This window comes from Oncorhynchus keta, unplaced genomic scaffold, assembly GCF_023373465.1.
Source record: "Oncorhynchus keta strain PuntledgeMale-10-30-2019 unplaced genomic scaffold, Oket_V2 Un_contig_20523_pilon_pilon, whole genome shotgun sequence".
Classification (NCBI taxonomy): domain Eukaryota; kingdom Metazoa; phylum Chordata; class Actinopteri; order Salmoniformes; family Salmonidae; genus Oncorhynchus; species Oncorhynchus keta.
In genome coordinates this window covers 5,478-19,677 of record NW_026282055.1, presented here as the reverse complement: position 1 = coordinate 19,677, position 14,200 = coordinate 5,478, and the positions used below count along the sequence as shown (strand labels likewise).

Genomic DNA, 14,200 nt, shown 5'->3' with positions numbered 1-14,200 from the left:
AGGGTGGCAGTGGAGAGGTGAGGGGAGGAGGCTCAGAAAGGGGAGTCACGCTCTCCTCACCACCAGCCACGCCTTGTTCACCCCCCGTGTCCCTCCCATACACACCTGGATGGGAGACACTTATTTGGGGTACGAAAGAGGCTTCCTGATCCTCGTCTTTCGTGAGACACAGAGGTCGTCTACTAAATTGGGACCCCCTAACAGAGGGTGGTCCTTCAGAAATGAGCGAGGGCTGTCTCTCCTCTCTGTCGCTCTCCCCCTCCTCCCCCGTTTCCTCCTTAATCTCAGTCAGAAACATGTGACATGTGAATGGTCCTGCCCCTGCTTCTCCACCCCCTCCATCTCTCCCTCCACCTCCTCCCCGTCTCCTCTCCGATCAGGGCTCTCCTTGCCATCTGGTTCTACTCTACAGCGGACAGCCGTGATGGAGAGGGAGGCTGCTGTCACCAGGGCCGTGACCGATTTGGACTCCATCATGTCGGGCTCCGTCTCCATGGACTGCCGCCTGTTCCTGGAGCTCCTATGGAGGCCACCCTTTGGGTTATCAGGCGCCCGTGGATTTCCCTTTGGGTTACCAAGCACACGTGGCTCTCCAGGTCCCCGATGGGACCCCTCTGGGCTGGGCTTGGCGAGGATAGGCTTGGACTCGAGCTGGGACGCCTCACCCTCGGCGTGGCTCAGAGAGGAGACAGTAGGACATGGGTTCTGGCTCTGCTCAGATGGTTCTGGGTCCAGACTCAGCTGCTGGCTTTCGTCTGAGCTCTCTGTCCGGTTCTGTGCCAGGTCCAGATACTGATCAGGAAGGTGATCTGGGTTCCTGTTCCGCCCCTGGTTTTGGTCCGGTCCAGGGAAGGAGACTGTTGAGGTGAAGTCGGTCTGCATGAAGGAACGACGTTTCTTCGATCTTTTCCTAGAGAGCCTGGAGAACATGTCTCTCCCTCCTCCTTCTTCGCTGGTCTCTCCCTCTCTACCCGCCTCTCTTTCATGCCTCGTTCCTTCAGCCAGGCTGATTCTGATGTCACTCAGGCTCACAGATTGCTGCGTCATTCCACTCGTCATCTCGGTTGAAAAATCTGGGGAAAAATGACAACTTTATATGGCGAAATAAATCAGAACAAACCTTACATAATTAAATGCTTCCCAGGTATGTAGTCACCTCAGATCATCAGGAATTAGATAATTTCATCCATTTAATCTCATTAATCTCTCTTTATACATCACCAATTAACTGGAGAATACGCACTGTGCTTCTCACAGTTGATCTAATATGACCAGTTTCAGTTCTTCAGGTAAACACTAAAATACTTGTTGACACCATATCGAACCTAGTGCAATAAAGTGCAAACCCCTCCAACCTCTGGACATTCAAGATGGAACTAACTATTACACCTTACAGTACAGTAACAACCCTGACATCTAAGAGGGAACTAACTATTACACCTTACAGTACAGTAACAACCCTGACATCTAAGAGGGAACTAACTATTACACCTTACAGTACAGTAACAACCCTGATATCTAAGAGGGAACTAACTATTACACCTTACAGTACAGTAACAACCCTGACATCTAAGAGGGAACTAACTATTACACCTTACAGTACAGTAACAACCCTGACATCTAAGAGGGAACTAACTATTACACCTTACAGTACAGTAACAACCCTGATATCTAAGAGGGAACTAACTATTACACCTTACAGTAACAACCCTGACATCTGAGGGAACTAACTATTACACCTTACAGTACAGTAACAACCCTGACATCTAAGGGAACTAACTATTACACCTTACAGTACAGTAACAACCCTGACATCTAAGAGGGAACTAACTATTACACCTTACAGTACAGTAACAACCCTGACATCTAAGAGGGAACTAACTATTACACCTTACAGTACAGTAACAACCCTGATATCTGAGTGAACTAACTATCACACCTTACAGTACAGTAACAACCCTGACATCTAAGAGGGAACTAACTATTACACCTTACAGTACAGTAACAACCCTGACAACTAAGAGGGAACTAACTATTACACCTTACAGTACAGTAACAACCCTGACATCTAAGAGGGAACTATTACACCTTACAGTACAGTAACAACCCTGATATCTAAGAGGGAACTAACTATTACACCTTACAGTACAGTAACAACCCTGACAACTAAGAGGGAACTAACTATTACACCTTACAGTACAGTAACAACCCTGACATCTAAGAGGGAACTAACTATTACACCTTACAGTACAGTAACAACCCTGATATCTAAGAGGGAACTAACTATTACACCTTACAGTACAGTAACAACCCTGATATCTGAGGGAACTAACTATTACACCTTACAGTACAGTAACAACCCTGACATCTAAGAGGGAACTAACTATTACACCTTACAGTACAGTAACAACCCTGATATCTAAGAGGGAACTAACTATTACACCTTACAGTACAGTAACAACCCTGATATCTAAGAGGGAACTAACTATTACACCTTACAGTACAGTAACAACCCTGATATCTGAGGGAACTAACTATTACACCTTACAGTACAGTAACAACCCTGACATCTGAGAGGGAACTAACTATTACACCTTACAGTACAGCAACAACCCTGATATCTAAGAGGGAACTAACTATTACACCTTACAGTACAGGAACAACCCTGACATCTGAGGGAACTAACTATTACACCTTACAGTACAGTAACAACCCTGATATCTAAGAGGGAACTAACTATTACACCTTACAGTACAGTAACAACCCTGATATCTAAGAGGGAACTAACTATTACACCTTACAGTACAGTAACAACCCTGACATCTGAGGGAACTAACTATTACACCTTACAGTACAGTAACAACCCTGATATCTAAGAGGGAACTAACTATTACACCTTACAGGACAGTAACAACCCTGATATCTAAGAGGGAACTAACTATTATACCTTACAGTACAGTAACAACCCTGATATCTGAGGGAACTAACTATTACACCTTACAGTACAGTAACAACCCTGATATCTGAGGGAACTAACTATTACACCTTACAGTACAGTAACAACCCTGACATCTAAGAGGGAACTAACTATTACACCTTACAGTACAGTAACAACCCTGACATCTAAGAGGGAACTAACTATTACACCTTACAGTACAGTAACAACCCTGATATCTAAGAGGGAACTAACTATTACACCTTACAGTACAGTAACAACCCTGACATCTAAGAGGGAACTAACTATTACACCTTACAGTACAGTAACAACCCTGACATCTAAGAGGGAACTAACTATTACACCTTACAGTACAGTAACAACCCTGATATCTAAGAGGGAACTAACTATTACACCTTACAGTAACAACCCTGACATCTGAGGGAACTAACTATTACACCTTACAGTACAGTAACAACCCTGACAACTAAGAGGGAACTAACTATTACACCTTACAGTACAGTAACAACCCTGACATCTAAGAGGGAACTATTACACCTTACAGTACAGTAACAACCCTGATATCTAAGAGGGAACTAACTATTACACCTTACAGTACAGTAACAACCCTGATATCTAAGAGGGAACTAACTATTACACCTTACAGGACAGTAACAACCCTGATATCTAAGAGGGAACTAACTATTATACCTTACAGTACAGTAACAACCCTGATATCTGAGGGAACTAACTATTACACCTTACAGTACAGTAACAACCCTGATATCTAAGAGGGAACTAACTATTACACCTTACAGTACAGTAACAACCCTGATATCTGAGGGAACTAACTATCACACCTTACAGTACAGTAACAACCCTGACATCTAAAGAGGGAACAAACTATTACACCTTACAGTACAGTAACAACCCTGACATCTAAGAGGGAACTAACTATTACACCTTACAGTACAGTAACAACCCTGATATCTGAGGGAACTAACTATTACACCTTACAGTACAGTAACAACCCTGATATCTAAGAGGGAACTAACTATTACACCTTACAGTACAGTAACAACCCTGATATCTAAGAGGGAACTAACTATTACACCTTACAGTACAGTAACAACCCTGACATCTAAGAGGGAACTAACTATTACACCTTACAGGACAGTAACAACCCTGATATCTAAGAGGGAACTAACTATTATACCTTACAGTACAGTAACAACCCTGATATCTGAGGGAACTAACTATTACACCTTACAGTACAGTAACAACCCTGATATCTAAGAGGGAACTAACTATTACACCTTACAGTACAGTAACAACCCTGATATCTGAGGGAACTAACTATCACACCTTACAGTACAGTAACAACCCTGACATCTAAAGAGGGAACAAACTATTACACCTTACAGTACAGTAACAACCCTGACATCTAAGAGGGAACTAACTATTACACCTTACAGTACAGTAACAACCCTGATATCTGAGGGAACTAACTATTACACCTTACAGTACAGTAACAACCCTGATATCTAAGAGGGAACTAACTATTACACCTTACAGTACAGTAACAACCCTGACATCTAAGAGGGAACTAACTATTACACCTTACAGTACAGTAACAACCCTGACATCTAAGAGGGAACTAACTATTACACCTTACAGTACAGTAACAACCCTGATATCTAAGAGGGAACTAACTATTACACCTTACAGTACAGTAACAACCCTGATATCTAAGAGGGAACTAACTATTACACCTTACAGGACAGTAACAACCCTGATATCTAAGAGGGAACTAACTATTATACCTTACAGTACAGTAACAACCCTGATATCTGAGGGAACTAACTATTACACCTTACAGTACAGTAACAACCCTGATATCTAAGAGGGAACTAACTATTACACCTTACAGTACAGTAACAACCCTGATATCTGAGGGAACTAACTATCACACCTTACAGTACAGTAACAACCCTGACATCTAAAGAGGGAACAAACTATTACACCTTACAGTACAGTAACAACCCTGACATCTAAGAGGGAACTAACTATTACACCTTACAGTACAGTAACAACCCTGATATCTGAGGGAACTAACTATTACACCTTACAGTACAGTAACAACCCTGATATCTAAGAGGGAACTAACTATTACACCTTACAGTACAGTAACAACCCTGACATCTAAGAGGGAACTAACTATTACACCTTACAGTACAGTAACAACCCTGACATCTAAGAGGGAACTAACTATTACACCTTACAGTACAGTAACAACCCTGATATCTAAGAGGGAACTAACTATTACAGCTTACAGTACAGTAACAACCCTGATATCTGAGGGAACTAACTATTACACCTTACAGTACAGTAACAACCCTGACATCTAAGAGGGAACTAACTATTACACCTTACAGGACAGTAACAACCCTGATATCTAAGAGGGAACTAACTATTACACCTTACAGTACAGTAACAACCCTGATATCTAAGAGGGAACTAACTATTACACCTTACAGTACAGTAACAACCCTGATATCTAAGAGGGAACTAACTATTACACCTTACAGTACAGTAACAACCCTGATATCTGAGAGGGAACTAACTATTACACCTTACAGTACAGTAACAACCCTGATATCTGAGGGAACTAACTATTACACCTTACAGTACAGCAACAACCCTGATATCTAAGAGGGAACTAACTATTACACCTTACAGTACAGTAACAACCCTGACATCTGAGGGAACTAACTATTACACCTTACAGGACAGTAACAACCCTGATATCTAAGAGGGAACTAACTATTACACCTTACAGTACAGTAACAACCCTGACATCTGAGAGAACTAACTATTACACCTTACAGTACAGTAACAACCCTGACATCTGAGGGAACTAACTATTACACCTTACAGTACAGTAACAACCCTGATATCTGAGGGAACTAACTATTACACCTTACAGTACAGTAACAACCCTGACATCTAAGAGGGAACTAACTATTACACCTTACAGGACAGTAACAACCCTGATATCTGAGGGAACTAACTATTACACCTTACAGGACAGTAACAACCCTGACATCTAAGAGGGAACTAACTATTACACCTTACAGGACAGTAACAACCCTAACATCTGAGGGAACTAACTATTACACCTTACAGTACAGTAACAACCCTGACATCTAAGAGGGAACTAACTATTACACCTTACAGTACAGTAACAACCCTGATATCTGAGGGAACTAACTATTACACCTTACAGTACAGTAACAACCCTGATATCTGAGGGAACTAACTATTACACCTTACAGTACAGTAACAACCCTGATATCTGAGGGAACTAACTATTACACCTTACAGTACAGTAACAACCCTGACATCTAAGAGGGAACTAACTATTACACCTTACAGTACAGTAACAACCCTGACATCTAAGAGGGAACTAACTATTACACCTTACAGTACAGTAACAACCCTGATATCTAAGAGGGAACTAACTATTACACCTTACAGTACAGTAACAACCCTGACATCTAAGAGGGAACTAACTATTACACCTTACAGTACAGTAACAACCCTGACATCTAAGAGGGAACTAACTATTACACCTTACAGTACAGTAACAACCCTGATATCTAAGAGGGAACTAACTATTACACCTTACAGTAACAACCCTGACATCTGAGGGAACTAACTATTACACCTTACAGTACAGTAACAACCCTGACATCTAAGGGAACTAACTATTACACCTTACAGTACAGTAACAACCCTGACATCTAAGAGGGAACTAACTATTACACCTTACAGTACAGTAACAACCCTGACATCTAAGAGGGAACTAACTATTACACCTTACAGTACAGTAACAACCCTGATATCTGAGTGAACTAACTATCACACCTTACAGTACAGTAACAACCCTGACATCTAAGAGGGAACTAACTATTACACCTTACAGTACAGTAACAACCCTGACATCTAAGAGGGAACTATTACACCTTACAGTACAGTAACAACCCTGACAACTAAGAGGGAACTAACTATTACACCTTACAGTACAGTAACAACCCTGACATCTAAGAGGGAACTAACTATTACACCTTACAGTACAGTAACAACCCTGATATCTAAGAGGGAACTAACTATTACACCTTACAGTACAGTAACAACCCTGATATCTGAGGGAACTAACTATTACACCTTACAGTACAGTAACAACCCTGACATCTAAGAGGGAACTAACTATTACACCTTACAGTACAGTAACAACCCTGATATCTAAGAGGGAACTAACTATTACACCTTACAGTACAGTAACAACCCTGATATCTAAGAGGGAACTAACTATTACACCTTACAGTACAGTAACAACCCTGATATCTGAGGGAACTAACTATTACACCTTACAGTACAGTAACAACCCTGACATCTGAGAGGGAACTAACTATTACACCTTACAGTACAGCAACAACCCTGATATCTAAGAGGGAACTAACTATTACACCTTACAGTACAGTAACAACCCTGACATCTGAGGGAACTAACTATTACACCTTACAGTACAGTAACAACCCTGATATCTAAGAGGGAACTAACTATTACACCTTACAGTACAGTAACAACCCTGATATCTAAGAGGGAACTAACTATTACACCTTACAGTACAGTAACAACCCTGACATCTGAGGGAACTAACTATTACACCTTACAGTACAGTAACAACCCTGATATCTAAGAGGGAACTAACTATTACACCTTACAGGACAGTAACAACCCTGATATCTAAGAGGGAACTAACTATTATACCTTACAGTACAGTAACAACCCTGATATCTGAGGGAACTAACTATTACACCTTACAGTACAGTAACAACCCTGATATCTGAGTGAACTAACTATCACACCTTACAGTACAGTAACAACCCTGACATCTAAGAGGGAACTAACTATTACACCTTACAGTACAGTAACAACCCTGACATCTAAGAGGGAACTATTACACCTTACAGTACAGTAACAACCCTGACAACTAAGAGGGAACTAACTATTACACCTTACAGTACAGTAACAACCCTGACATCTAAGAGGGAACTAACTATTACACCTTACAGTACAGTAACAACCCTGATATCTAAGAGGGAACTAACTATTACACCTTACAGTACAGTAACAACCCTGATATCTGAGGGAACTAACTATTACACCTTACAGTACAGTAACAACCCTGACATCTAAGAGGGAACTAACTATTACACCTTACAGTACAGTAACAACCCTGATATCTAAGAGGGAACTAACTATTACACCTTACAGTACAGTAACAACCCTGATATCTAAGAGGGAACTAACTATTACACCTTACAGTACAGTAACAACCCTGATATCTGAGGGAACTAACTATTACACCTTACAGTACAGTAACAACCCTGACATCTGAGAGGGAACTAACTATTACACCTTACAGTACAGCAACAACCCTGATATCTAAGAGGGAACTAACTATTACACCTTACAGTACAGTAACAACCCTGACATCTGAGGGAACTAACTATTACACCTTACAGTACAGTAACAACCCTGATATCTAAGAGGGAACTAACTATTACACCTTACAGTACAGTAACAACCCTGATATCTAAGAGGGAACTAACTATTACACCTTACAGTACAGTAACAACCCTGACATCTGAGGGAACTAACTATTACACCTTACAGTACAGTAACAACCCTGATATCTAAGAGGGAACTAACTATTACACCTTACAGGACAGTAACAACCCTGATATCTAAGAGGGAACTAACTATTATACCTTACAGTACAGTAACAACCCTGATATCTGAGGGAACTAACTATTACACCTTACAGTACAGTAACAACCCTGATATCTAAGAGGGAACTAACTATTACACCTTACAGTACAGTAACAACCCTGATATCTGAGGGAACTAACTATCACACCTTACAGTACAGTAACAACCCTGACATCTAAAGAGGGAACAAACTATTACACCTTACAGTACAGTAACAACCCTGACATCTAAGAGGGAACTAACTATTACACCTTACAGTACAGTAACAACCCTGATATCTGAGGGAACTAACTATTACACCTTACAGTACAGTAACAACCCTGATATCTAAGAGGGAACTAACTATTACACCTTACAGTACAGTAACAACCCTGACATCTAAGAGGGAACTAACTATTACACCTTACAGTACAGTAACAACCCTGGCATCTAAGAGGGAACTAACTATTACACCTTACAGTACAGTAACAACCCTGATATCTAAGAGGGAACTAACTATTACAGCTTACAGTACAGTAACAACCCTGATATCTGAGGGAACTAACTATTACACCTTACAGTACAGTAACAACCCTGACATCTAAGAGGGAACTAACTATTACACCTTACAGGACAGTAACAACCCTGATATCTAAGAGGGAACTAACTATTACACCTTACAGTACAGTAACAACCCTGATATCTAAGAGGGAACTAACTATTACACCTTACAGTACAGTAACAACCCTGATATCTAAGAGGGAACTAACTATTACACCTTACAGTACAGTAACAACCCTGATATCTGAGAGGGAACTAACTATTACACCTTACAGTACAGTAACAACCCTGATATCTGAGGGAACTAACTATTACACCTTACAGTACAGCAACAACCCTGATATCTAAGAGGGAACTAACTATTACACCTTACAGTACAGTAACAACCCTGACATCTGAGGGAACTAACTATTACACCTTACAGTACAGTAACAACCCTGACATCTGAGGGAACTAACTATTACACCTTACAGTACAGTAACAACCCTGATATCTGAGGGAACTAACTATTACACCTTACAGTACAGTAACAACCCTGACATCTAAGAGGGAACTAACTATTACACCTTACAGGACAGTAACAACCCTGATATCTGAGGGAACTAACTATTACACCTTACAGGACAGTAACAACCCTGACATCTAAGAGGGAACTAACTATTACACCTTACAGGACAGTAACAACCCTAACATCTGAGGGAACTAACTATTACACCTTACAGTACAGTAACAACCCTGACATCTAAGAGGGAACTAACTATTACACCTTACAGTACAGTAACAACCCTGATATCTGAGGGAACTAACTATTACACCTTACAGTACAGTAACAACCCTGACATCTAAGAGGGAACTAACTATTACACCTTACAGGACAGTAACAACCCTGATATCTAAGAGGGAACTAACTATTACACCTTACAGTACAGTAACAACCCTGACATCTAAGAGGGAACTAACTATTACACCTTACAGTACAGTAACAACCCTGATATCTGAGGGAACTAACTATTACACCTTACAGTACAGTAACAACCCTGATATCTGAGGGAACTAACTATTACACCTTACAGTACAGTAACAACCCTGATATCTGAGAGGGAACTAACTATTACACCTTACAGTACAGTAACAACCCTGATATCTGAGGGAACTAACTATTACACCTTACAGTACAGTAACAACCCTGATATCTGAGGGAACTAACTATTACACCTTACAGTACAGTAACAACCCTGATATCTGAGGGAACTAACTATTATACCTTACAGTACAGTAACAACCCTGACATCTAAGAGGGAACTAACTATTATACCTTACAGGACAGTAACAACCCTGACACACCTCTGGACACAGTCCCTGATGTTGGGTCTTCAGGCGAGGCGATCCGATCCCTCGCATCAAAGAATTCCTCGTCAGAACTGCTGTCTCCGAACCCTGGAGGCGGCTGGAGGATGGGCACGGGCTCCAAGGTTAGGAGCGCCCCCTGCTCTTCCTCCTCACCACCACCTTCCTCTTCCTCAGTCTCAGGGTGAGGGTGGGTGAGGCTGCGGGTGCTGTCGGGGGTAACATTAGGGCAGATATTGTAGTAATGCCTCGCGTCGCTCTGCTCGAAGGTAAACACACAGTCCATAAGTGAGGAGGAGGAGGACCGGGGACATCCGGATACAGACAATACCTCCTGTCCAGTTCCTTCATTACTCCTCCTCCTCTCTTCCCTCTTCTCCTCCTCATCCTCATCGTCACTTGCCTCCGGAGGACTGGGGAGGTACTCCAGCATGAGAGAGAGCTCAGCGTAGTTCAGGTTCTCAGAGGGGTCAACCACGGGGGTCACAGGTTCAGAGTTCATAGAGTCAGGGGTCATGGGAGAATGGTGAGAGTTGACCCAAGCTCCGTTGCCCGATCTCCTCCCTCTTCCCCCTCCTCTGTACTCTCCTCCCCCTCCTCTCCACTCTCCTCTGCACTCTCCTTCTACCCCTCCTCTCCACTCTCCTCCTACATCTCCTTTCCACTCTCCTGCCCCTCCTTGGGGTGAGGATGCACCCTCTCGTGGGTGAGGCTGGGGATGAGGGGGCTCCACTGTGAGACGGAAGGGAGGGTGAGGGTGAGGGAGGGAGGAAGAGCAGGCGATCAGGTCATCTTCCTCCAGAGCATCCAGGGAGTCACTGGAGATGCTGGTCATGAAACGAGAATCAGTACGACACGAGTCTGATGCCTCCTCTGATACGGACCGGTGCTCTTCTGTCATAGCTCCCCGAACCTCCCCTCCTCCTCTCTCCTCCACTCCTTTCCTCTCCACTCCTCCTCTCTCCTCTCCTTTCCTCTCCACTCCTCCTCTCTCCTCCTCTCCTTTCCTCTCCCCTCCTCTTCTCTCCTCCTCTCCTTTCCTCTCCCCTCCTCTTCTCTCCTCCTCTCCTTTCCTCTCCTTTCCTTCTCTTTCCTTCTTTGCGCTCTCGTCCTCTCTTTCTCTGTCGTCTTCCTGCATTGCTCCGTTCTCTGCTCCTCGTTGTTTCCCAGAGTTCACCTCTCCTCCTGCTTCAGTATCTTTCTCTCTCTGGTCCCCAACTCCCCCCACCTTCTCCTCAATTCTCTCCTTCTTTTTGTTTTTTCTCAGTGGAGACATAGTTCCGTATTTCATATTTTTCTCTTGTTCTCCTTCTCCCTTCTCATTCTTTTTCCTCTCCTCTCTCTCCTTCCTCTCTTTCCTCTCCTCTTTCCTCTCCTCCATAATCCGGCGTAGACCGACCGGGTCTGATGTGGTTCGCTTGTTGTTCTGGGATACAAGGGAGATGAGAGTGTCCATATCCATGTCGGAGGAATCGTCCGAGTCACTGCCACCCCGCGACACATAACCTATAGACACACACACACCATGACAACATGAAACCTGGAACACATAACCTATAGACACACACAATGACAACATGAAACCTGGAACACATAACCTATAGACACACACCATGACAACATGAAACCTGGAACACATAACCTATAGAAACACACCATGACAACATGAAACCTGGAACACATAACCTATAGACACACACACACCATGACAACATGAAACCTGGAACACATAACCTATAGAAACACACCATGACAACATAAAACCTGGAACACATAACCTATAGACACACACCATGACAACATGAAACCTGGAACACATAACGTATAGAAACACACCATGACAACATGAAACCTGGAACACATAACCTATAGACACACCATGACAACATGAAACCTGGAACACATAACCTATAGACACACACACACCATGACAACATGAAACCTGGAACACATAACCTATAGACACACAGCATGACAACATGAAACCTGGAACACATAACCCATAGAAACACACCATGACAACATGAAACCTGGAACACATAACCTATAGACACACACCATGACAACATGAAACCTGGAACACATAACCTATAGACACACACCATGACAACATGAAACCTGGAACACATAACCTATAGACACACACCATGACAACATGAAACCTGGAACACATAACCTATAGAAACACACCATGACAACATAAAACCTGGAACACATAACCTATAGACACACACCATGACAACATGAAACCTGGAACACATAACCTATAGACACACACACACACCATGACAACATGAAACCTGGAACACATAACCTATAGAAACACACCATGACAACATGAAACCTGGAACACATAACCTATAGAAACACACCATGACAACATGAAACCTGGAACACATAACGTATAGAAACACACCACGACAACATGAAACCTGGAACACATAACGTATAGAAACACACCACGACAACATGAAACCTGGAACACATAACATCATGAAAAAACACTTACACAACTTAATTTTCATGAAAGGTTTACTTATCTATCAGCTTACAGTATATAATGCACTATTTGACACAGACACAACCTAGATCTACTGTCTGACACACAGATACAACCTAGTTCTACTGTCTGACACACAGATACAACCTGGTTCTACTGTCTGACACACAGATACAACCTGGTTCTACTGTCTGACACACAGATACAACCTAGTTCTACTGTCTGACACACAGATACAACCTGGTTCTACTGTCTGACACACAGATACAACCTAGTTCTACTGTCTGACACACAGATACAACCTGGTTCTACTGTCTGACACACAGATACAACCTGGTTCTACTGTCTGACACACAGATACAACCTAGTTCTACTGTCTGACACACAGACACAACCTAGTTCTACTGTCTGACACACAGATACCACCTAGTTCTACTGTCTAACACACAGATACCACCTAGTTCTACTGTCTGACACACAGATACAACCTAGTTCTACTGTCTGACACACAGATACAACCTAGTTCTACTGTCTGACACACAGATACCACCTAGTTCTACTGTCTGACACACAGATACCACCTAGTTCTACTGTCTGACACACAGATACAACCTAGTTCTACTGTCTGACACACAGATACAACTTAGTTCTACTGTCTAACACACAGATACAACCTAGTTCTACTGTCTAACACACAGATACAACCTAGTTCTACTGTCTGACACACAGATACAACCTAGTTCTACTGTCTGACACACAGATACCACCTAGTTCTACTGTCTGACACACAGATACCACCTAGTTCTACTGTCTAACACACAGACACAACCTAGTTCTACTGTCTGACACACAGATACAACCTAGTTCTACTGTCTGACACACAGATACCACCTAGTTCTACTGTCTGACACACAGATACCACCTAGTTCTACTGTCTAACACACAGATACAACCTAGTTCTACTGTCTGACACACAGATACAACCTAATTCTACTGTCTAACACACAGATACCACCTAGTTCTACTGTCTAACACACAGA

The 14,200-nt window shown here is 42.3% G+C and overlaps 1 protein-coding gene across 1 annotated transcript; it reads right to left on the bottom strand.

Moving 5' to 3' along the window:
- Positions 1-271: 271 nt before the first annotated feature.
- Positions 272-12,580, bottom strand: LOC118382602 (FERM and PDZ domain-containing protein 1-like). Its single transcript, XM_052504808.1, has 3 exons — positions 12,527-12,580; positions 10,658-12,394; positions 272-1,073 (listed from the first exon to the last, which is right to left on the bottom strand). Exons 2-3 carry the CDS (start codon positions 12,297-12,299, stop codon positions 289-291), a joined length of 2,427 nt encoding a protein of 808 aa, XP_052360768.1. The 5' UTR covers positions 12,300-12,394; positions 12,527-12,580; the 3' UTR covers positions 272-288.
- Positions 12,581-14,200: the final 1,620 nt, after the last annotated feature.

Excerpts from the sequence above, each read along its gene's own strand:
- LOC118382602 (XM_052504808.1), bottom strand. The coding sequence starts at position 12,299 with ATGTGTTCCAGGTTTCATGTTGTCATGGTGTGTGTCTATAGGTTATGT. Across the intron at positions 1,074-10,657 it reads ATCAGGGACTGTGTCCAGAG|ATTTTTCAACCGAGATGACG; the intron begins GTGTGTCAGGGT and ends ATTTTTCCCCAG.